Source organism: Heloderma suspectum, chromosome 4, assembly GCF_057233095.1.
Source record: "Heloderma suspectum isolate Gila_16-S chromosome 4, 16-S_ref, whole genome shotgun sequence".
NCBI lineage: Eukaryota > Metazoa > Chordata > Lepidosauria > Squamata > Helodermatidae > Heloderma > Heloderma suspectum.
In genome coordinates, this window is record NC_139461.1 from 92,125,066 (window position 1) to 92,149,085 (window position 24,020).

The 24,020-nt window shown below is 46.4% G+C and overlaps 1 protein-coding gene across 3 annotated transcripts in view; it reads left to right on the plus strand.

Moving 5' to 3' along the window:
- CCDC102B (coiled-coil domain containing 102B) overlaps positions 1-24,020 on the plus strand; it is a 158,948-nt gene that overhangs the window by 7,901 nt on the left and 127,027 nt on the right. For all 3 annotated transcript variants that reach the window (XM_084849958.1, XM_084849959.1, XM_084849960.1), the window contains exons 2-4: positions 21,047-21,657; positions 22,071-22,279; positions 22,849-22,957. In XM_084849958.1, the coding sequence (XP_084706084.1) occupies positions 21,076-21,657; positions 22,071-22,279; positions 22,849-22,957 (900 nt within the window). In that variant the 5' untranslated portion in view covers positions 21,047-21,075. The remainder of the gene's footprint in view (positions 1-21,046; positions 21,658-22,070; positions 22,280-22,848; positions 22,958-24,020) is intronic.

Genomic DNA, 24,020 nt, shown 5'->3' on the forward strand with positions numbered 1-24,020 from the left:
TCTTCCTTCAAAGACTCAAAGTGGAGTATATATAGGGGTGTACAAATCACTTACCTCCGTCCGTTGTGGAGCTTCCGCGGTGGGGGGGGAGGCGCTCCGTCCCTCCCCCCAGAATCCTCCCCAGCTGGCTCCACTCCGCAGCGACTCCACAGAGCCACTGGCTGGGGCTGGCAGCAGCCGGACTTCTGGCCACCATTTGCATCCCTGCCAAGCCATGATAGGCTACGTAAGTATTTACGTAGCCTATCACGGCAAAAGGCAGGGACGCTGTCGAGGGCTCCTTGGAGGTCTCTCTCAGTCTAAACCAGTAGCCAAGTCCAGACACAGACAAAGGAATTCCTTTCAAAGCTTTATTCTTCTTTTACAACTTAACAACTATACCGATTGCAACTAGATCTGAGCAGCAGAGTACCTATGCCCTAAGTTGGAACAGTTGGTCCCCATTTGAAAGGGAATTACTGGCAGACCCCTGAACTTAAGGACTAGGGAGAGTCCCTCCCCTTTTCCCTTGGAGCCTCTGGGCGCAGCCGTTGTTTGCGCGCCAACCTGGCACTTCGCCTCCTTTCCGCGCCCTCCATCTGGCGCCGCTTTCTGCGTCTGCGTCGCGCATCCACTAAGTCTGCTATCTGTGCTTGGTCACTCCCTGGACTGCTAACTAAACTAGGAATGCTGGTGGGAGGAATCTCCGTCAGCTGTTGGTCCTGGGAAAGAGGAGCGCACTCCTCTCCCAGGAGCGACTGCTCTTCCTCAGAATCAGAACTACTCTGGGATTCTATGGACTCAGTGTCCACCCTGACATCGTCCCTGCTCCCATGAGGCCCCCCCTCGTGCTCCTCCCCTGGGGCCCCAGTTTTGTGAGGGTACAGCTGGTGGAAGCGCCTCAGCTCAGCAGCAACGGAGCATGCACATTTTCCGCGGGTTCCCAGGATCGCTCATCAGGCCCGTACCCCTTCCAGTCCACCAGATATTGCAAGCGGCCACGAGAAAGGCGGGAGTCCAGAATCTCCATGACCTCAAACTCCTCCTCCCCTTCCACCAGCACTGGCGGCAGGGGGGAGCCGACCGAGCGATGAGGGTCGCCAGAAACCAGGGGGGACAGCAAGGACCGATGAAAAACGGGATGGATCTTCATGGAAGGGGGGAGAGCCAGGTGAAAAGCAACAGGGTTAATCTGGGCCATAATCTGGAAAGGCCCCATGCGGTGAGGCGCGAGCTTCCTTGCGGGTGAGTGAGAGGGGAGGTATTGGGTGGACAACCAAACCCAGTCCCCCAGTTGCAGAGACGGACCCGGCTGATGCCGCCAGTCTGCAGAGGCTTTGTAGGCTGTCTTGGCTTGCTCGAGGGCTCCTTGGAGGTCTCACTCAGTCTAAACCAGTAGCCAAGTCCAGACACAGACAAAGGAATTCCTTTCAAAGCTTTATTCTTCTTTTACAACTTAACAACTATACCGATTGCAATTAGATCTGAGCAGCACAGTACCTATGCCCTATGTTGGAACAGTTGGTCCCCGTTTGAAAGGGAATTACTGGCAGACCCCTGAACTTAAGGACTAGGGAGAGTCCCTCCCCTTTTCCCTTGGAGCCTCTGGGCGCAGCCATTGTTTGCACGCCAACCTGGCACTTTGCCTCCTTTCCGTGCCCTCCATCTGGCGCCACTCTCTGCGTCTGCGTCGCGCATCCACTAAGTCTGCTATCTGTGCTTGGTCACTCCCCGGACTGCTAACTAAACTAGGAATGCTGGTGAGAGGAATCTCCGTCAGCTGTTGGTCCTGGGAAAGAGGAGCGCACTCCTCTCCCGGGAGCGACTGCTCTTCCTCAGAATCAAAACTACTCTGGGATTCTATGGTATCAGTGTCCACCCTGACAGATCCAAATGGTGGCCTCTACATCATTTGTGTGCCTGCATTAGGGTGTGATAGGCTACGTAAATACTTATGTAGCCTATTATGGCAAAGAGCAGGGGCGCAAATGGCATAGCGGCCACCATTTGCACCCCTGCTCTTTGCCGTGATAGGCTACGTAAGTATTTACGTAGCCTATCATGGCCTAATGCAGGCACGCAAATGGTGGCCGCTACGACGGCCTCCATTTGCGGCCGCAGCAGCCTGGCAGCAACCAGAAGACAAGCCAGAGCCGCCACCGCTGCATCCACCGCCACCACATCTGCCGCCAGGTAGGTCTGACCTGGGGGGGTGATTTCGGGGGTGGCGGGGGGGGAGGCTGTTCTGCCATGGACTCCAGGGGGCCAGATTCCAAAGAATCCGGCCTCACTGGAGTCTGTGGTGGATTTCTCTAACAACCCTAAGTATATATGACTCCAAGGTGATCTCTCATTAAGCCACCAGACAATGCCAAGCCAGGTTCAGCAGTGGAACTTTGTCATTTGCCTTCCTACCTCTTCCATACCTAACTGCAGGTTTCATCAACCCAGCTCCCTCCAAATGGGTTGGGTTACAACACCCACTGACCTAGCCAGCCCACTCATTGATCATGCTGGTAGGGGATGATAGGAGAGGTAGTTCAATGCATCTGAAGGGTGCCAGTTGGGAAAGGCTACCATACTGTAATGAAGCCTATTACTGAACCTGTAATAAACTTGCATGTTCTTCTCCTGTCTATCCCTACCTGAACTCATCTGCCTGGTATTGTCTGTTAAATGGTATCAGGACTGATTCTGATCACAGGGAAATAGCAGCTCAGATTCAGAAGAGGAACAGCCAGAACTGGGGGATGCATTTTCCCAAGCCAGTTCAGTTATGGGTAGGCATGTTTCTCAGGTTACTAACTCCCAGATGGCCAGGCCTGAAGCCCCCCCTTACCCCCCTCTGTGAGAAGCCGGGAGGAGGACGATGAGGAGGAGGAGAGTGGGGGTTGTAACCTAAGAGATGCTAGACTGCTGCGCAGAGCTAAGAGGGAAACGTCAGGGGCAAAGCTCAGATGGTCAACCCAGTTAGCGATGCACGAGGGGCGATGTAGGGAAGCATCACTGGAAGGGCGGGACATCCCTCTCTAAGTTAGTCTAGCCAGCAAGCCTCACTTCAAACTGCAGGCAACTTCAGTGTTCCTATTTGAATCCCCTAGATGCATTCCTTTGTAGCCTGAGAGTAGGGATGTTAGAGAATTCCGCCACAGATCCCAGGGAGGCCGAAATCCAGTGAATTTGCCCCCCCAGAATCCGTGGCGGAAAGGAGCAACCCGCCCTACCACCCTGCGAAAGCCCCCCGGAACGGAGCTTACCTGGCGGCGGCTCCGGCTCCGGCGGCGGCTCCAGTGGTGGCGGCTCCAGCCACTGCTGGGCTGCTGCAGACGCAAATGGCATCCTGAGTAGGGGGCACCATTTGCATCCCTATGGTAGCCCATGATAGGCTACGTAAATATTTACGTAGCCTATCACGGCTAAAGCGGGGACGCAAATGGCGTCCCCTATGCTATTTGCATTCCCGTTTTCTCCGTGATAGGCTACGTAAATATTTAATAATATTTAAATATTATTAAATATAATTTAATAATATTTAATATATTATTAATATATTAAATATTATTTAATATATTTATTAAATAAATATATATGTTTATATATAATATATATTATATTATATATATATATAATGAATATAATGTGATAATATCATATCATATTCATAATATGAATATAATATGGCCATAATGTGTGTTTTGTGCATTCATATAAAATATTTTATGCAAACACAACTTGTAACAGAGGTCTAATCAATTCTGTGATTCTCTGACATTCTGTCTTACAACATCTCCTGCAAGAGTTAACTAATATTTACCTATCAACTAAGATTGGGTGTGCAACCTCAGGAAGTCCAAGTGAAATTTGACCCTTTTGGTGCTCTGTAGCAGCTACAGATGCCATTTCCCCCCTCCCAATTTTTGTTAAATCCAATTTTAAAAACACTGGGGGCAGCAGGGGCTTCATGTTGCCCACCCTTGAACATGTCTTTCAAGTTAAACTGATAGGGAGACAAGGAGGTATTGAGCTGCTTCTCAGGGGAATTAGCCCAGCTGCCTTCTTGCTTCTATTTGCTCCTTACTGAAAGTGTGGAAACACTGGAGGAAGTGGCACTGCATGATAGGACTTTCATCCAAGTTGTCATTGATGCAAATAAAGAAAAGATCTGGTCTTGCAGGTTTTAATGGCAATAGACAAATACATAGTCATATTTGCAAGCCAAACTAGAATATTTTAACTACTTCTGATCACATCTTAACAGGAAGTCCATTAGATTATTACATTTGTGGTACAATTAGGAATATTATGACTAGTACATAATTACTTTGTTTTAAATCACTTATTTGCATGTGATTACTATATAAATACAAAACGTGTTTGTATATATGGAATACATTAGGTCTGAGAATCATCTAACAGTTTCCAAGCCTCCTGGAAGTGATTACAATTATATGCCTAGTTTGAGAGGAAAATATGAAGACAGACAACAACTTTCAGTCTAATAGTTCATGACTGAGAAGATCTGAATAATGAGGAACTCCTTCCCGTTTGCAGTCCATCTGGTTCTGTTAATCTGTAGAAAGAATATTTTAATATTATATCTCCATCGTTTCAAGTCATATTGACTATGTTTGTCCTGTTATTTTATTATATAAAATATGACAGGTGAATACACTCTGGATGATTTACTCTTTTGTAAGAACACAGGAACATAAGAAGAGCCATGCTAGATCAGACCAAAGGTCCATCTAGTCCAGCATTCTGTTCACACAGTGACCAACCAGCTGTCGACCAGGAACCCACAAGTAACACATGAGCACAACAGCACCCTCCCGTCCATGTTCCCCACTGTCTCTGGTACTGGAGGGGGCACACAGCCATCAAGACTAGTAGCTGCAGATGGCCTTCTCCTCCAGGAATTTGTCCAACCCCCTTTTAAAGCCATCCAAATTGGTGGCCATCGCTACATCCTTTGGTAGTGAATTCCATAGTTTAACTATGTGCTGTGTGAAGAAGTACTTCCTTTCATCTGTCCTGAATCTCCCACCAATAAGCTTCATAGGATGAACCCAGGTTCTAGTATTGAGAGGAAGAAAAATGTCTCCCTATCCATATTCTCCACACCATGCATACTTTTGTACATCTCTATCATGTCTCCCCTTACTCTCCCTTTTTCCAAGCTAAAGAAGCCCAGCTGTTGTAACCTTCCCTCTAGGTGAAATGCTCCAGCCCCTTGATCATTTTAGTTGCCCTTTTCTGCACTTTTTCCAACTCTACAATACCTTTTTTTAGGTGTGGTGACCAGAACTGTACACAGCATTCCAAGTGTGGTCACACCATAGACTTGTACAAGGGCAGTATGATATTGGCAGTTTTATTGTCAATTCCTTTTCTAATTATGCCTAACACGGAGTTTGACTTTTTTTACAGCAGCCGCACACTGGGCTGACATTTTCATTGAGCTGTCCATCACAAACCCAAGATTTCTTTCCTGTTTGGTCACCACTAGCTCATATCTCATCAGGTTATACTTGAAGTGCGGGGGGGGGGGGGTTGCCCCAATGTGCATCACTTTACACTTGCTTATATTGAACTGCATTTGCCATTTAGATTCCCATTCTCCCAGTTTGGAGAGAGCCTTTTGGAGCTCTTCACAATCTCTTTTTGTTTTAACCACCCTAAATAATTTGGTGTCATCAGCAAACTTGGCCACTTCACTGCTCACTCCTAATTCCAGATCACTTACGAACAGGTTGAAAAGCATTAGACCTATTACAGATCCCTATGGGACCCCAATATTTACTTCCCTCCATTGGGAGAATTCACCATTTATTCCTACACTCTGCTTTCTGTTTTTTAATAGGGATGTCAGAGAATTCCACCACAGATCTCGGTGAGGCCGAATGCCAATGCATTCAGCCCCCCAAAATCTGTGGTGGAACGAAGCCCCCCCACCACACCACCCCGCGAAAGGCACGCAAAACAGGACACCTACCTGCTGCCGTTCGTGCTGCTTTGCGAATGGTGGCCGCAGCCGCCATTCGCTTCATTATAGCCATGATAGGCAATGTAAATACTTATGTAGCCTATCACAGCTAAAGCAGGGATGCCATTTGCATCCCTGCGGAAGCTGTGATAGGCTGCGTAAGTATTTACGTAGCCTATCACAGCAAAAAAAAAAGGGAACTCAAATGGCAGTGGCTACGGCGGCTGCCATTTGCGTTCCCTTTTTTTTGGCCGTGATAGGCTACGTAAATATTACAGCAAAAGAGATGGGCGCAAATGGCGGCCACTATGCCATTTGTGCTCCTCTCTTTTGCCATAATAGGCTACGTAAATATTTACGTAGCCTATTATGGCAAAAGAGAGGGGCACAAATGGCATAGTGGCCGCCATTTGCGCCCATCTCTTTTGCTGTAATAGGCTATGTAAATATTTACGTAGCCTATCACGGCCCCCCAAAAAAGGGAAGACAAATGGTGGCTGCCGTAGCCACCATTTGCATTCACTGTTTTGTTTTGTTTTTGCCGTGATAGGCTACGTAAATATTTACGTAGCCTATCACGGCAAAATACAGGGATGCAAATGGCGGCGGCCATGGCAGCCGCCATTTGCGTCCCTGTGTGGGTGCCCAGCAGCCAGATGTCTGGCTGCGGGCAGCCCCGGCCGGTGGCTCCATGGAGTCACCGCAGAGTGGAGCCAGCCGGAGAGAATTTCGGGGGGAGGAACGGAGTGCCTTCCCCCCACCACGAATGTTACCCTTCAAAAAGGTAAGTGACTTTCGCACATCCCTATTCTTTAACCAGTTACTGATCCATAAGAGGATCTGTCCTAGGAGTGTACGGATTCCCCATGTCCGTTTTGGTGGGGAATCCATGGGGGGAGGAGGAGATCCGTTCCTCCCCCCCCCCTGGAATCCTCGTGGAGTGACTCCGCTCCACGAGGATTCCACAGAGCCTAGGACCACCGCTTACCTGCAACTGGAGCCCTTCGCCTCCGCGCTGATGGCCATTAAAAAAAAAAAGGCAATCGGCAGGATGTCCCCATAGACTTATACACCAAATAGAGCCGTGAATCTTGCATATAACTTATGCTTGCATATGTAGAGTTATACGCCAATCTGCTGCGACTCCTGAGGCTGGATTCCAAAGAATCTGGCCTCATTTGAATCAGTGGCGGATCCTCTAACATCCCTAATCTGTCCTCTTATTCCATGACTGCTAAATTTGCTCAGGAGTCAAAAACCTTTTGGAAGTCCAAGTAAACAAAGTCTACTGGATCACCCCTGTCTCCATGTTTATTGACACTCTCAAAGACCTCTAAAAGGTTAGCTGGACAGGACTTACCTTGTGGAAACTGTGTTGATTCTTTTTCAGCAGGGCTTGTCCTTATATATGCTTACTAATTTTATCTTTAACAATGCCTTCAACCAATTTATCTGGAACAGACATTAAGGTGACCAGCCTGTAATTTCCCAGATTCCTGCTGGATTCCTTTTTGAAAATTGGTGTTACGTTGGCCATCTTACAGTCCTCTGTATAGAGGGTGATCTTAGGGACATGTTGCATATTTTGGTCAGAAGATCAGCAATGTCATATTTGACTTCTTTGAGAACTCTAGGATGGATACCATCTGGGCGTGGTGATTTATTTGCTTTCAGTTTATCAATAAGGTTGAGAACTTCATCTTTTGTCACTACTATTTGCCTCAGTTCCCCAGACTCCATTCCGGAAACATCAGTTCAGGTGCAAGTATCTGTCCTATATCTTCTGCAGTGAAGACAGATGAAAAGAATTCATTCACCTTCTCTGCAATCTCCATGTCCTCCTTCAGTACCCCTTTAACTCCATTGTCATCCAATGGTCCAACTGCCTCCCTAGCTGGTTTTCTGCTTCTGATATATTTAAAGAATTCTTTATTGTTGGCCTTGATGTTCTTAGTCATATGCTCTTCAAAATGCTTTTTTTGCATTTCTTATTGTCTGTGTGCATCACCTTTGTGCAAGCTTGTGCTCCCTTTTGTTTTCCTCGCTTAGAAAGATTTTCATTTCCTGAAGGAAGCTCTCTTTTCTCTAATAGCTTCCTTGATGCTACTTGGTAACCATGCCAGTGACCTCTTGGATTTACCTCTTTAAGGAACCCAAGGCGGTATACATAACCCTCCTCCTCTCCATTTTAGCCTCACAACAACAACCCTGGGAGGCAGGTTGGACTGAGAGTCTGTGACTGGCCCAAAGTCACCCAGTGAGCTTCCATGGCCAAGTGGGGACTAGAACCTGGATCTCCCAGCTCCCAGTCCAACACTCTTGCCACTACACCACACTGACTTGGTACTACCTTTCCTAACCTGTGGTATACATTTTATCTGGGCTTCTGTTATTGTGGTTTTGAGTAATCTCCAAGCATTTTAACTTCCTTTTCACCAGTCCCCTCATTTTCCCCAATGATGGTTGGTTGGAAATCGGGGCAACTAGTCGATACAATGGTTGCAACCAGAGATTGGGCTTTTTCAGTAGTTGCACCCTGATTATAGAATGCTTTCTCCTGAGACGATAACCTGACACCTACTGTACTATAATTTTGGCACCAGACTTTGAAAGTTTTCCAGACATTTCAAATATGAGTTTTATCCCTAGTAACTGCGAGCGGAGATGGGTCAAAGAAGATGCAGACAACAAACTTGAGTTGAAAATTGGGCCACATTAATTGAAATATTTGCAAAGGGGTAACTAGGACGGGCATCTAACTGTGTCAGTGGCTAGCTGACACTTCTTGGGCGAAAACACACCCAGCCTGAGGGGTGGCGGTGATCTCGCCATCCCTCTGGACTGCCCCTTCTGGGGGAGGTAGACCTTCGAGTGTCACCCCCAACCCGGTGCTGCACAACACCTGGGTGAGTGAGTAGGGTTGGTCTCCCAGGCAACCCTTATCCCCCTGCCGAGCCGCACAACCCGTTCGGGGGGCCTCAGGCATCACCTGTCACCATAAGGTGCCTCTGCGTGCACACCATCCCTACTCCCTTTCCTGTTTTGCCCATCCTAGCCGCCACAGGAGTCACAAGCCTATTGCTTGTGAAACTCCCCCCACCTGCGCAGAAGAACTTCCCGCAGGCCCCTTTGCAGATCGGCCAAAAATAAGTCGTTGCCTATGTCTGACAGGTGTGACGCCGTCCTGCCTGTAAAGCTCCCTCCTAGTCCAATGGATTCCTTGGTGGTTGATGCAACCATCACCATGCTCTGACAACCCACGTGCCAGTTCTCTGTTCACCTTGCGCCGGGCCCGTTCCATGGCCGCATTGCTCTGCGCCCTCCACATGATTCTCGGGAGCATTGAGGACCATAATATGGTCACCCCCGGCCAGCGATGTCGGATCGTCCGCAGACAGCCAGTGCCTGCTCAATCAAGCCCTTTCCAGGCTTGTAGCCCAGGTCGTTCCCTCCTAGGTGCAATACCAAGACCTGTGGAGGGAAACTGACCAAACCTCATTGAAAGAGTGTGGGAAGAAGACTGTCCCATCGCATACCCCGTCGGCCGAGCCATTGTATTGCCACCTGTTGGGGAAACTGCAGCCGGGATCCGAAGGCCGACGTAGAAGCTCTGCGGGCAGCCCAAAAAACCATACTGTGCCCACAAATGAGCACCCGTACCGGCATCGGTCGAATCCCATCTAAATAAAACAGTGGGGAAGGCGAAGAGAATCATCATGAAGCATCCGGCAACTTGCGAATGTAAGAGCGGAAGGCCCTGGAGCGCCATCTCCCTACCGCCTTCACTTGCTCGGAAGAAAAACCTATGGCAGCTGCCATAGAGGCCGCCCCAATACGGAATGAGTGAGTCCCGAAGCGATAATGCCCCAGACCCAGTGTGGTCAAGGCTAACTTAGTGACTGCCCAAAATTGGAACTTTGTCAGTGGTGAACCGTCGGCATGGCAAAATAGGGGACCCTTCTTTGCCCCGCGATGCTCAATGAAAGCCCGCAAGGCCCTGACAGGGCATAACTCGTCAGCCTGGGCCTGGTTAAGGATCACCAATGCTCCCTTGCCTGACTGATCGGTTTTTGAGCGTCGAATATGGAGGTGAATCAGGCTAGAATGGATCAGAATATAGGAATACCTGAAGGCCCCCCCCTGTGTTGTCAGATTTGGATGCCCAGACCAGTTCTGAAATCCTAAGGGCCCCAAAAAAGGCTGTTAAGGCTGCAGCGTGACAGAGGGAGGCTTTGTATGGAGAAGAGCAAATGGAAGGCCACAATGCCCGAAGCCCTATAAGAATAACTGGCGACAAGGGATGTCTGGAGTCTGGCGGGGCGGGAGACATCTGTGCCCAGCCTTGCACAGCCTTCCTAATTCGGAAATCTGAGGTGGAGTCTTCCACCCCTTGCACTTTGGCCCAGAAGGCCAAAGAGGCAAGCTTCCCCGAAATGGTCCTAGCCGACAGTCCCTTGTTATGCAGATGTACACAGAATTGTAACAAGTGGTCCACAGGTAAGGGCCACACATCCTGCAACTGAAGTCCACACCTGAAGGCGCTAAACTCCCTACCTGCTCTCTCGTAGGCAGCTCTAGTGCTGGGGGCTATAGAATTCAGGATAGCGTGTTCGACTTGAGATGAAACAAGTCTCAACACTGGCCCAACACTGGAAACACTGGCCCAATCTCCCACAGTTCATCTGGCATGGGGTCTGGCAGCGGACATGCCCACGGAGCCAACGCACGGAACCTGTCAATCTGGTTTCATGACAAAGCATCGGCTACAGGGTTCCCTAGACCCGGCATGTGGCGGCCGCGGAACCATATGTTGTGGCGTAGGCATTGGAGGGTAAATGCTCTAACTAACTCCATGACCCTTTGGTTTCTGGAAGATAATGTATTAATGATGTGCACTACAGCCAAATTGTCGCACCAAAAAAAAGTGACAGAGTTGGCCATCAAGTCTGCCCAAATATGTACAGCCACGTAAATGGGGAAGAATTCCAGGAAGGTGAGGTCACGACAGATACTGCTGGCAGCCCAGCTCTCTGGCCACTGGCCCAGGCACCACCGGTCTCGCCAAATTAGCCCAAAACCAAAGGTGCCAGCCGCAACCGAATGGATCTGCATGTCGGCTCGTAGAAGTAACTCACGCCTCCAAAATGAGATGCCGTTAAATTCTCTCAGAAATTTAAGCCATACCATAGCAGAGGTGACCCTGGTGCGATGATGCGGGAGTCGAAGACCCCGCATTGCCCAGCAGAGCCGTCGCAGGAATGCGCGGCCGGGGGCCACCACCCTACAAGCGAAGTTCAAATGGCCAACAACCTCTTGGAGGGCTCTAAGGGAGACTTTGCGAAGGTGCAAGATGGATTGGAGCTTATTCCCAAGTACCAGCAATTTATCGTGAGGGAGACAAGAACACTGTGCGAGGGTATCGAGCTCTATCCCTAAGAACATCAAAGTAACAGCTGGGCCCTCTGTCTTCTCATGTGCCAAAGGGACACCTAAAGCTGAGGAAAGGGATATGAATGCTTTAATCAGGTCAAATCATTGGCTGCCGTCCCCGGGTCCATCAAACAGGAAGTCAACCAAATAGTGGACCACATCGCCACAGCCCGTCTTATCCCGTATGGCCCATTCCAGAAAGGTACTAAACGTTTCAAACATGGCGCAAGAGATGGAGCATCCCATAGGGAGGGCGCGGTCGATGTAAAATTTGTCCTGGAAGGAGAATCCCAGCAAATCAAAATCCAGAGGATTGATAGGCAAAATGCGAAAAGCAGATTTGATATCACACTTGCCCATCAATGCCCCGCAGCCCAGGGCTCTTATCATAGCTACCACAGTGTCAAAAGATGTATAACGCACGGAACATAGGGAATCTGGGATTTCATCGTTAACCGACTGGCCCTTGGGGAAAGAGAGGTCATGAATTAACCTGAACTCACCGGGCGATTTCTTGGGGATAATTCCCAAAGGGGAAATCCGCAGGTTGGTTAGCGGGGGCAAGGAAAAGGGGCCGATGACCCGACCTGACTGAACTTCTTTGTTAATTTTATCTTGCACCAAGCACCGCATGCTAAGAACAGACCGGTGGTTACCGGTCAAATATGGCTTGTGCAGACCCATAAAGGGGATCCTGAATCCAAGTAGATCACTGCCCGACGATTTGGGTAACGCCTTAGAAGTTGGAGGAGCGGAAGAATCTTAACTGGGCTGGGGCCCTTTGGGAGGGGGAGGGTGCCCACCACTCTGTTTTCTGCCACCACGGCCATCCCTTGGGGAACCTCTCCAACCTTTGGCTCTCGGGCAGGAGGAGCAGCAGTGTTGACCGCCACAAAGAGAGCATTCGTGCCGGAAGCGGCATGGGTTTCGGGAGCAGGAACCTTTGGAGCTGAACTCCCAGCACAGCCAGCGGTGTTGAACCCCTGGACCCGCAATAGGCCTAATGGCTATTGCGGGCGACAGCTTGGCCAGGATGTGGCCGCTGTCGGACCTGTTGCCGAAGCCTGGCCTAGAAGGGGTCATGAATTGGAGCCAAAGGTCCTGGTCCTTCAGATCCCAGAGCATGGAGGGATCAATGGCGGCCCTCCTTCGAAAGGCCTCATCATAGGCCAGCCATGCACTCCCTTCATATTCGGTGTAAGCCCTGTATATTATGTCAAGGTATTTGGTGAGAACCCAATCCCTCTCAGGGAATCTCTGTTGGAGGATGCCAGCGTAAATTAAAAAAACCTGGCAACCAGTTTGCCCAGGTGCGGGGCACCTTGCAGGCTTTGCTCTGCTCAGAATCTCGGTCACGGGTCCTATCTTTATCGCTGGGTTCGGGCTCATGAAAGAGCAGGGCAAAGACGTCGGTAAATTCACCCCGCAAAATCTTTTATCTGGTGGCAATGGTTAAGTGAAAACCAATAGGGGAGGAAGTAGCACCAGTGGGCATAGATCCTCGACTCAGGTTGGCGCATGGGTCAACCGAGGACAACTGTGGGGCTAGGAGAGGAGGAGATAGGGAAGCCAGGGGGTCCCGAACCGAACCGGCGGGCCCCTGCCAAACACTGGTGGAGGCGACGTTAAGCGGATGAGACTGGAGCAGTGACGGGGCCAACGTGGTGGCATCTCCTGCTAAGGGGAATGAGGCGCCAGGCCCCACTGAATTAGGTGGGCTGGCCACTGGAGCAGTTGAACTGGGAGTTGAGGCCGAGGCAACGGGCTGGGGAGTACTAACTGGGGAGGCTGACGTAACTGAAGGAAGTGAGAGAGGGGAGACTGGGCCACCCTGAAGGGTAAACCATGGCAACCAACCCCATGGGGTGATTTGCCCCATGCCCGGCCATGCGAATTGAGGTGCCAAAGCAGTCTCACCTGTATCAATCGTGGGTGTGCTCTGATCCCTAGCTGGAAAAACTGATGTTGCTGCTTGTGCGCCCAGGGAAGATGAGGCCACACAGAAGGGAGGCGCTCCACTGAAGGCGGTGCGCCTTCTGGAAGAGCCGAGGAAGAGGAGGTGGATGCCTCAATAGCGTCCAGGCGAGCTGAAATAGAAAGGAGCAATGAGCGTTGTGTCTGCTGCCACGTTCACTTAGGCTGGACCGCTGAGGGTTTTTTGGGCCTGGCTGGGGGAGGGAGAGGGATCCCCGAGGAATGCTCAGCAGCTTCCAAACGAGAAAGAATTGATGTCAGTACCGGGTCTGAGTCCTCATCAGATTCAGAATCGGGCCTTGGTGGCGGTCTTTTGAGGAGGGGGGAGGGGCCCTTAACTTCCCTTTCTTACCACCTTGGCCCTTCTTGGGAGGCATGATGCAAAAGGTGAATTAAGCTTAGCTGCTATCAGAGACTTAAGTAAACAAGTGGGCACCCCTGGCAACAGGCAGCTACCTCACAATCTTCACAATCAGTGGATACGAGTTCCAGACTGAGAGATTAAAGCTCAAGAGGGGCAGCAAAGGTGTTTTTTTTTTTTTCCTTTCAGCGGTGATGGATACGCGCTTGAGCGCGGGCGCCCTCAGCCGAGGGCGCCCTGGCTTGGCAGGCGCCAAACAGGCAGCTGCGGCTGCTTCACAATTTAATTAATTTTTTTTTTTTTTTTTTGCGGGGGCGGAATGCAGATAGGAAAAGACTAAGGCACTGGGGGGAAAACACCCAGCCTCTGGCTCTGCAGCCAGACTCCCCTCCCCACCAGGCCATCTCAACTCTCAAGCTGGGGGGGGGAGGCAGGCACACAGCCGCCGAGACCGCCGGAGCCGGCAAACACGGGCGCCGCGCTCAACGTGCGCCGCCGCCACCCCTCGCCGGGACCAATGCCTCCGAGGCCCCAACGAGGCAAGCGCAAGGCCGCAGCCGGCGGAGGCCGGTGGAAGGTGAGCCCGGGGGAGGCCGGCGGTCTAGTAGACCGGCCGGCAGGCAGACAGGCAGAGAGCCGGCCAGCCGGCTGGCAGATAAACGGGCAGGCAGGTGAGAGAGCGAGCGAGAGGGTGGGCAGCAGGCAAAATGAATGAGGGGGCAGGTGATTGAGCGAGCGAGCGGGCGGGCGGGTGGGCAAGCGAGCGGGCGGGCGACGTGGTTGGGGGGGTGAACAAAGGCCGAGCAAGGAGGCAGGCGGGCGCACGCCTCCCCACCTGGACCCCCGGGAGGGAGTAAGGCACCCGACCCGGGACACACCAGGAGCCACAGCCGGCGCTCACACAGGAGTAACGGCCGGCTGCGGAGAGGAGAGGTCTCGCGCTCAAGCGGGCGGGCGCTCAAGGAGATGAGCCGGCAAGGAGGGAGGGAAGGAGGGGGGGCGGACACGATATCACCCAGCAACATTGGCTCTCCCGACAGCCAGCAGGCGCCGCCCCAGCGGGAGCGGCGCCGAAGCGCACAAGACCCGCTGCGAGTGCCAGCAACTCGATAGCCGCGCGTGAAGAGAAGCTTTGGCGCGCAGAAGCATGCTGAGTCCAGGTGGCTGGAAAGACGACGACGAAGCCGGTCTCCAGCAGGCAAGAATCCCCCGTCGAATCCAGGCGAGTCTTTAGCTCTCAATAGCTGCATCGCACCAAAGAGCTGAGATAGGGAGGGGGGTCGAGTTTAAGACAACTCGGCCTGCTCCTCCCCGACCGGTGGTGCGACTGGGGTGCACCAATCAGAGGCCCATACGTCTTGTCACCCCACCCGCCCGCAATGGCCCCCCCCCTTTCAGCCAGACAAGCTGGCACTGGGTAGGGCATTTATCCCTAATATCTCATGCAACAGTTTATTAAACAGGATATGTGATTTGACATCATCATGCACAACATTTCCTCACCACCCACAAATAGATCCCAATAAAGAAGAGTGGGGCAGGGAAATTCTGAATGAAGTGTCATCAAGACACTTTTCATTAATTGTGTGTAATGAAAAGTTATCAGGTAAACACTGCAGGACATCTGTGTTGGGCCAGATCTACACTACTGCTTTTTATTAGTACTGAAGTGCACTGATAACTGTTGGGGCTCATTATGTAACCCAAATACTGCTTCTCTAGTGTTATTTCCTGCTTTTTGTTCTGTATTATCCAAAATACTGCAACATATATCATTGTGTGTGCCACGGGGCATAAACGCGCAAGAGGGATACAGCGTCACCATGATAGCATTGTATTGATATGGCACAAGGTGTAGATCTGGCCTTGGTAGCAGCCACCCATATCCTATAGACTGTAGCTGAATCTTGAGTCCAGTGAACACGTTGGGACTGCAGTATTATGCGCTATCTCCAGAAAATATCTACCTGTTAGTTGACCATAGATCTTGATTATTCTAGCCATGCTGTTCTTAACCCAAGGGAGCGAAGTATGTGTCTTACATGTTTTCATAATACCCCAATGAACAATGAGAAGTAGTTAGAAAGAGCAAAGGGAAGAGCTAGGCAAATATATTTTGTACCTCAAAAGCCAGGTGGCTGGCGAATTGGAACAAGTGAATATTGGTTCTTTTGCTGGCAAATTATTCCTGAAACACCCAGCTGGGAATTTTCTTAGATGCAATTCTAGAATTAACCTGAACTGGTGAAGTCTAGTGGTTCACAGGCTAGACTTTATAATTTTATTCAATTCACTGAGCACTGTTTTAATTGGTTGTATAGGAATTTTCAAAAAATGAATACAATACCCGCACTGTCCAGACAGTAGCTATTGTTGAGCTTCCTCTTATGTGTTATGCTTGTGCTCAAATTGCAAGTGTGATGCTAAAAGCCGCACGCTTAATCAAGAACTTGCTGTTGATCTGGGCATGTGGCCATTTACTTCACTCTGGGTTGAGAGTAGGAGAACACGAAGGTTGGCCTTTAAAAAAAAAAAAGCATTTCCCAAATGTCTTATATGGTCAAACTTGAGTAGACCTTTGTTCCATGTATAAAACCTGTGTGTATTGTCTTTATCTATCCTAGAAAGACAAGGCAATAGGTTGCATCACACAATCTCTTATCTGATCGTATTGCAGGAGGGAGTCAGAATGAATAAAAGAGATTTATTGTTTATTTGTATTTTATGGTTTATTGAATGTCAGTAGTGCTACTAATAAATGATCATCATTGCCACCACCACAACTGTGGCTTTGCATGGTGTTAATCTCTATTGTCAAAAGTATTAGATTCTAAGGGTGCAATCCTATGCATGTTCAGACAGAAAAAAAGTCCTACAACTCCCAGCATGCTCCAGCTACTTTAAAGAGCTGCTTTTATCTTGTTAGATTTCTATTCATTGCTCTTTATAGAAATGAAATGTTGTGGCTTGTAAAATAGGAGCAGTATCTTCTCTAGTAAATTCTCCTATATTTCTGTCTTCAAAACAAAGTAAATAAAAGGTTGCTTGGGGGTTAGACTCGATGGCCTTGTAGGCCCCTTCCAACCCTACTATTCTATGAAAAGGAGGGTTAGAAACAGTAATGGTGTAACCAATGGATTATTTGTGGGCAATCTTTTGTCACAGAATGTGTCAAAGCCATGTAAAGTAGATTCTTTAAACTATGGTAACAAATTTACCAAGAAAAATATGTATGAAATCACATTGTTAGTAGATGGGATTTTATTGGCTAAACATCTGAGGAGATTCAGGAATGTAAATAATTGCTTCTGAAATCAATTTTAATTTATGTTAAGGAAATTGTCTCCAGATTTGTCTTCACTCTGTAGTCAAGTCCTTCTTTTAGGTGTTTTGCCAATAACTTTTTTTTCTTCTTCTAAAGCTGGACTAACAGGCCATTAGGGCGTCAGTCCATGCCAGTCAACTGAAGTGTTGCACATACAAGTCCCCTTCTTTAGTATTTTATCTGCAGATTGTGCTTAGGAGAAATATGTTGTTCTCCATTACTACAAAGTAACCCTACACTATAGGTCCACCTGCTTGTTATTGGTCTATAGATCCTGACTAACCAGACACTAGTATCAGTATCAGCAGTGGACCACATCTGGAGCCAGGCTATGGCTTGGCACATTTTCTTCACTGTTATCTATCCCATATGAACATGCAGGAGAAGAATCAAAGGAATACAAATTGCAGCAATGAATGATGCTAGAAGTAAAATGTTCCCAAGATTGCACTGGCTGCCTGTATGATTCAGAGCCCAATTCAAGGTGCTGGTTTTGATCTATAAAGCCTTATACAGCTTGTGACTGCAATACCTGATGGAGCGCCTTTCCTGGTATGAACCTACCTGTATGCTAGGTTCATCATCTGAGACCCTGACCCGAGTGTCTCCTCCAAGGGAGGCTCGGAGGATGGCAACAAGGGAGAGGTTTTTCTCAGTGATCCCCCCGAATTGTGGAATGCTGTCCCCAGTGAGGTCCACCTGGTGTCAAAACTGTCATCTTTTCAGTGGCAGGTGAAGACTATCCTCTACTCCCAGGCATTTTATGGGATATGATGGGTTTTTCATGTCAGTTGCTTTATCAGGTCCCGGTATCTTATTGTAACTATTTGTTAGCTGTTCTACATTGTTGTTGTTGTTTTTTAAAAAAATTGTACTGTATGTTAAAGTTTTATATTATGGTTTTGTTTTGTGATTTTTGTGAACTGTCCAGACAGCTTTGGCTATTAGGTAGTATAGAAATGAAATAAATAAAATAAAAATGAGTAACAGCGCAAAAACTAAGGGAAACAAGATTTTATCTATTAACCATATCACAAACAATTCTGAATGCAAAATACTAATACAACTCATCCATATGGCTTGGTTTTTCCACTGGGACTTTGCACTGAGAATTGCAGTCTTTTCCTTGTAGGTTCCTTTTTCTTTTAAATCACAATCCCGCCCTGAAAAGCCATCTGATTGTAAATCATAGTGTATACATGTGTGACATCTGTAGTGGTTATCTCTTCCAGTGGCACAGTAGGCAGTTGATGTTGAGGCAAATATCACAAGAATGCAACTGTCTGGTCTTTTAGCAGAACTGACTGGGAAGGGCGGTTGACACCAGAAACACAAAAGCAAAGCCTCAGAAGAGTGCTGGGATACTTTAATCAGAGATATAAGATGCCTAATGTGTTCCAGACATGTCCTGGTGACTACAGTGATGGGTGAAAATTTCACTAAGTTCACATTTCAGGGAAAACTTAAATGACTAAACTTGCACTTCCCATACCTAACATCAAACTGGAACAGAGTTTTCCACTGTAATCTGTACATTCCTAAAGTTTGTTATGTAGTTTACACACACACACACACACCAAAGCACAAAAGATTGCACGAACAAAACAAAATTTGCACAAGCAAAACAAAACTTGCATGAACAAAACAAAATTTGCACAAACAAAACAAAATTGCACGAACAAAACTTAAATGACTAAACCTGCACTTCCCATACCTAACATCAAACTGGAACAGGGTTTTCCACTATAATCTGTACATTTCTAAAGTTTGTTATGTAGTTCTCATACACACATACACACACACACACACACACACCAAAGCACAAAAAATTACACAAACAAAATGTGCATATTTGGGAGGAAATATGCACAAAATACTTCATTCATTGGAAAACTGCTTGAAAAAAGTATTACATTTGAAGACATGCATACATTGAACATTTGAAAATGCTTACAAAAATGCATTTTTAAAAAAATTGCCACAAAAATATGTACACATTTTCATAAGAGCTAAAAAAACAACAACCCTATTCTCAATCTGAGCAAACCTGAGCTTGACAGATTCACCCACTGCTAGTTGAGTGCAGTACTGGGATATAGGTATGGTCTGAAGGCAAGGTGCAGCCACCTTGCTGAAGCTAAGCAAGTTTGGGACTGCTCAGTTGGGAGACCACCTGGGAACTCTATGTAAGCAACCTTGAGTTGCATGATGGAAGAAAGTTGGAGTATAAATGTACTAAATAAATATTTCTTTACATTATATTCTTGTGCCCTAAGGAAGGTGCAGACTGAAATGCAGTAAGCATTCCATATCTCTGATTAAAGTGTCCTATATATCTTATTTATGTATTTATTTATTTATTTACAATATTTGTATACCGCTCCATATCTAAAACAGATTTTGGAAACAACACAGTGTTGGTGCCTTCCTGACCTCCAGGGGCAGGGAGTTCCAAAGAAAGGGGGCCGCTACATTGAAGGCTCTTCTCCTGGTGGACTCCACTTGGGCCATAGGTCCATGTGGGATCACATGGACCTATGCTATATCTTAGCATATTAGATATAGCACTCATATTAGATGTAGCATGTTAGATATAGCACTCATATTAGATATAGCAGGCCAGCAGTGCTATGTCTTAGCACTGTTTGAGGCTTTGACTTTCTCTCTATTCATTCTAGCAAAAATTCTTCTAAGAGTAAATGAAGGACAAGTCAGTAACAGATTGACATAGAAATCATGAGCTTCAAGAAGATCCTTGTGGAAAAGGTGGAGTATTTTATGCATGATGTAGTTATCTGCAGATTAAATGTTGACGACAACACTGTATGACGTTAGATGCACTCAAGAGCTGCCTATTGTTTGGGGGAATTCATAATCCGTACACGTATGCTTATGCCTATGCAAAATATGTGTATTCTGCACTTTGTGAGATACAAAACACATATTGGGGGGGTACATTTATGTTCTTTATCATCCCACCCCCATCCTGAAGTGGCAACATTTCTAGGAAATAATACTGACAAATTCAATGTTCTCCTAAGTCATTTGGGTGGTCTTTGAGCTGTGTATGCTGTCAACTGAACTCAGCTATAGAATCTGTTAGGCTCAGTGGGAAAACCAAGTGGTGTAGATGAGTTTTATTTATGTTTTGTATTAGGAATTGGTTGTGTTAGGGATAATGAATGATATATTGTTTCCTTTGGCTCTTGGTCCAATCTTATATACTTGGAACTGCTTTTGTCTTAATAAATAAAGGAAAATAGGAGATTTAAACTATAACATGGACACTTAATTCAGTGGAAATATAAATCTCTTTAGATAGACTACCATGTGTTCTCAGTAACTTATAAGCTGAGAGTAGAGAGGAAGTATAGAAATGAAATATTTTGTTAAAATGCCATTCTGATGGTTTGCAGGTGTGTGGTTTCTAATATTAGATATAGAAGTCTGCATTCCTCCTGAAATAGCAATTTCTGCCAGCCTTGTTCATCCCATGATGAAATGTTGGTTTTGAAACTTGGTTTTGAGAAAGAGTAAAAAAAAATTGACTTGCCATGCTCTGCAGCAATGGGCATGGTTGTTCATACTTGTCACTACAGTCTACACTACCTTAAAAAATCTAGTTCCAATAAACCTTGCTGCAAGGAGATTGAGGAGAAAATCATATTCCAATGAGGGATGGGAAGGGAAGGGCAGTTATGTAAACTGGTCCTGATTCTACCTAATTTATTAACTTATCTAATTAGCTTTGTTATGACAAAAGGTGAATTAATTGTAATTATATTTGGGGGTTGGACTCAGTGGCCTTGTAGGCCCCTTCCAACCCTACTATTCTATAACTATTCTATGATATAAATTAAGCTAGTGATAAGTCCAGTCTTAGACATGGTGAAATAAATGAGAGACTTTGCATTGAATCAAATGGAATGGTCTTCCTGACCTGGGCTTTTTTTATTAAAGTGTTCACAAATTCCATCATCCTTTTTCACTTTAGGTGTGGAAACAAGTGAATTATTCTGAGACATGAATTTTGACTCTATCTGCAACTTAATGGAAGACAAGCAGTTTCTCAGAAAGCAACCTAAAAAGCCTTGTGACATTGAATCAAAAGACTATGCAAGAACATGCAGTACCTGCAACTGCAATTTATCACCAGGAGTCCTTCCATCTTCATCTTATCATCCCTCTATGTACATATATAACAGCAGTGACTGGGACATTTGTGAGGAGCTACGGGTTCGAGAGCTTGAAGAAGCAAAGGCAAGGGCAGCCCAAATGGAGAAGACTATGCGTTGGTGGTCAGACTGCACTGCCAACTGGCGGGAGAAATGGAGCAAAGTTAGAGCTGAAAGAAATAAAGCTCGAGAGGAGGGGAGGCAACTGAAGCTCAAGCTGGAAGCCTCAATGGAAGACCTGAGTGCCCTGAAAAAAATAAACCAAGGTTTGCTTAATGGGAATGAAGAAATGGAAGCTAAAAATATTTGGAAAAAGAACTTTGGTCTTTCTGAAGTGTGCTGGATGAAAGAGGATCAGATAGGGCTTCTGGAGAAAGACCATGTTAAACATGTCCAGAACAAGGTTTTTGAGGTAGAAAGTGTCTGTCAGGTAAATAGATATGGGCATTTTTTAAATTACAAAGAGGAACCATTTTCCTCTGTAATTCTAAACACACAGAGGCTGCAGTCCTGTACGTACTTACCTGAGAATAAGCCCCATTGAACTCAATGTGACTGGCTTCTGAGTAGGTATATATAGGATTGCATTGTGAAAACTTAAACCCACCATTCCTAATACATATTTTTGTTTCTGTTTTCCCCCCAGGAGATCAGCCTTTAATCCATTCCACAGTAGTGCAGTATTAAAATATAGTCTGATGCAGTATTATACCAATCAAAACTCAATCCTGTCACCAAGCATTGGGAGGCAGTTTTCCAATCCTCCACAAATGTATTACCAATATGATATAAGTAAATGTTTTGCTGATAAGTGAATTGGTCTTCATGCAATTTTCATTTTAGGAAGTTTATGCAACTACAAATCCTTTAGGAGATCACCAAGATATGGGAATCAATCTGGAAATTCTTGATTCTAAAGGCAAATGTACTCCATTTTTTCTGGAAAATCCTAATCCAAGCAAAGACGATTCTCAGGATGATGAAACAATACATATATCAGTGTTGCATTTGCATCTCTATGAATCACAGAAAATCTTGCAGAAGGAGAAACAGTAAGTTAAAAACCTATTTCCTTTTGTTCAAACAATAGTCTTACATGAAATACTTCTAAATGGACTTCTGAGAGAGCAATCTAATGGCCCCCAGACAGCATATAGGATACAGTGAATATACTCCTCTAAGGCTGGAGACAGAGGAGGAGACTCAACTGTGGATCTCACTCCCACCCCTCCCCTACCCCAGCAGAAAGCTCCATAGCAGCTTCCTCTCCTGAGGTCAGAATCTGACCTCATGAAGGGATGAGATGGATATGTTGGGGGCAGGCTAGGTGGTGGGGAGGGAGAGGCCTCCATCCTCATCCACTCCCAACACAGAGGAAGAGGACTTTCTTATAGGAAATCACTTTTAGGAGGAGGGAGAGGCAAAACAATAGCCCCTGCCCTGCTGGCAAACGCCCAATAGAATCAGGACTGGATTCAGGACTGGCTGCCCATTGCTTTTAAAGATATAATTCCCTCTCTGCTAATGCAACAACAACAACAACACAGGTTGAACAATGTAATCCTGGAGACACCATCATTGTTTTAAGTACTGTTTTGCTACAATTCTTGTTACATTGCAGGATCCGCTCATCTCTGGAAAAAGAGATAGAGAAGGTGAAGTCAGAAAAATCTCTGTGGAAATGGAAATACGAGGAGTTGAGAAAGTGCAAACAGGGAAGTTTAAAGCAGGTACATTGCAAAAGGCAGTTGTCATGGGTAACTGAAAAATAAATGGAAGCACTTTTTGTTTTCCTCTTTTAATTCTTAAAAAAAAAAAAAACTATGAAATTATGGCTGTGTCAAAAGTAGGGATGAATGTACTTTCCCTGTTCCATGATATTTCCATGAGTTAGCTCTACCCTGCATTCACTCCATGCTCCATTATTCTGATTTCACATGGAGAGCTTTTAAAATTAATTCCAGAATTGGTGCATGTGTAGTTTTGCAGTTTTGGGTTGCTTCATATATGATCACTTGCATCTGTCTATTTCCATCCAAAGTACCTGTGCATATTGATGAAACAAGATGCAAAAAGGAAACTTGATGCATTTGTGCAGCACATCCAGATTCGTTTTTGTGCTGTTTCATGAATGCACACAAGTACTTGTGCACATCAGTTGCCTGGCCAAGAGACGAATGAATGGAAGTAACTGAAAGCTGCGGCAAATTGTCATGCACAGTTGTCTGCATAAAATCCAGCATAAGTCCTACATAGAGTAGAGCAATTGAAATGATTGTAATTTTAGTTAGTCATGACAAACTTAAGTCTCATTCATCGCAATGAGTCTACTCGATGTAAGACTTATGTTGGATTTTACACCAATTGTGGAACACTAAAACGGAAGAATAGCAAATCTGAAACACATTGGTGCCACCCTGCTAGGGAGAAATTTTGATGGGGAAGATTTCATAAACACATCCAGTTAAAAGATGCATGAAATTGTAACATGGGAAGAGTAACATGCATCCTTTTCACCACTACTACCTACCTATCGATCTATCCCTAGAATATAATCTTAAAATTATTATGGCTATCATAACAGAGAATGTATCAGTATTCTTTTGAAAATATTCTTTTGAAATTCTTTTGTACACTGACTCTTTAAATATGTTTAATATAAAGAGGTATACAATATCTGGGCTAAAATACAATTCATATAATTCACTCCAAGGGAGAAAATAAATAAAATAGCAATATGCCAGCATAACATCATAACAGTCTAACAATATTTTCCAGTAGAATTCATTCCTA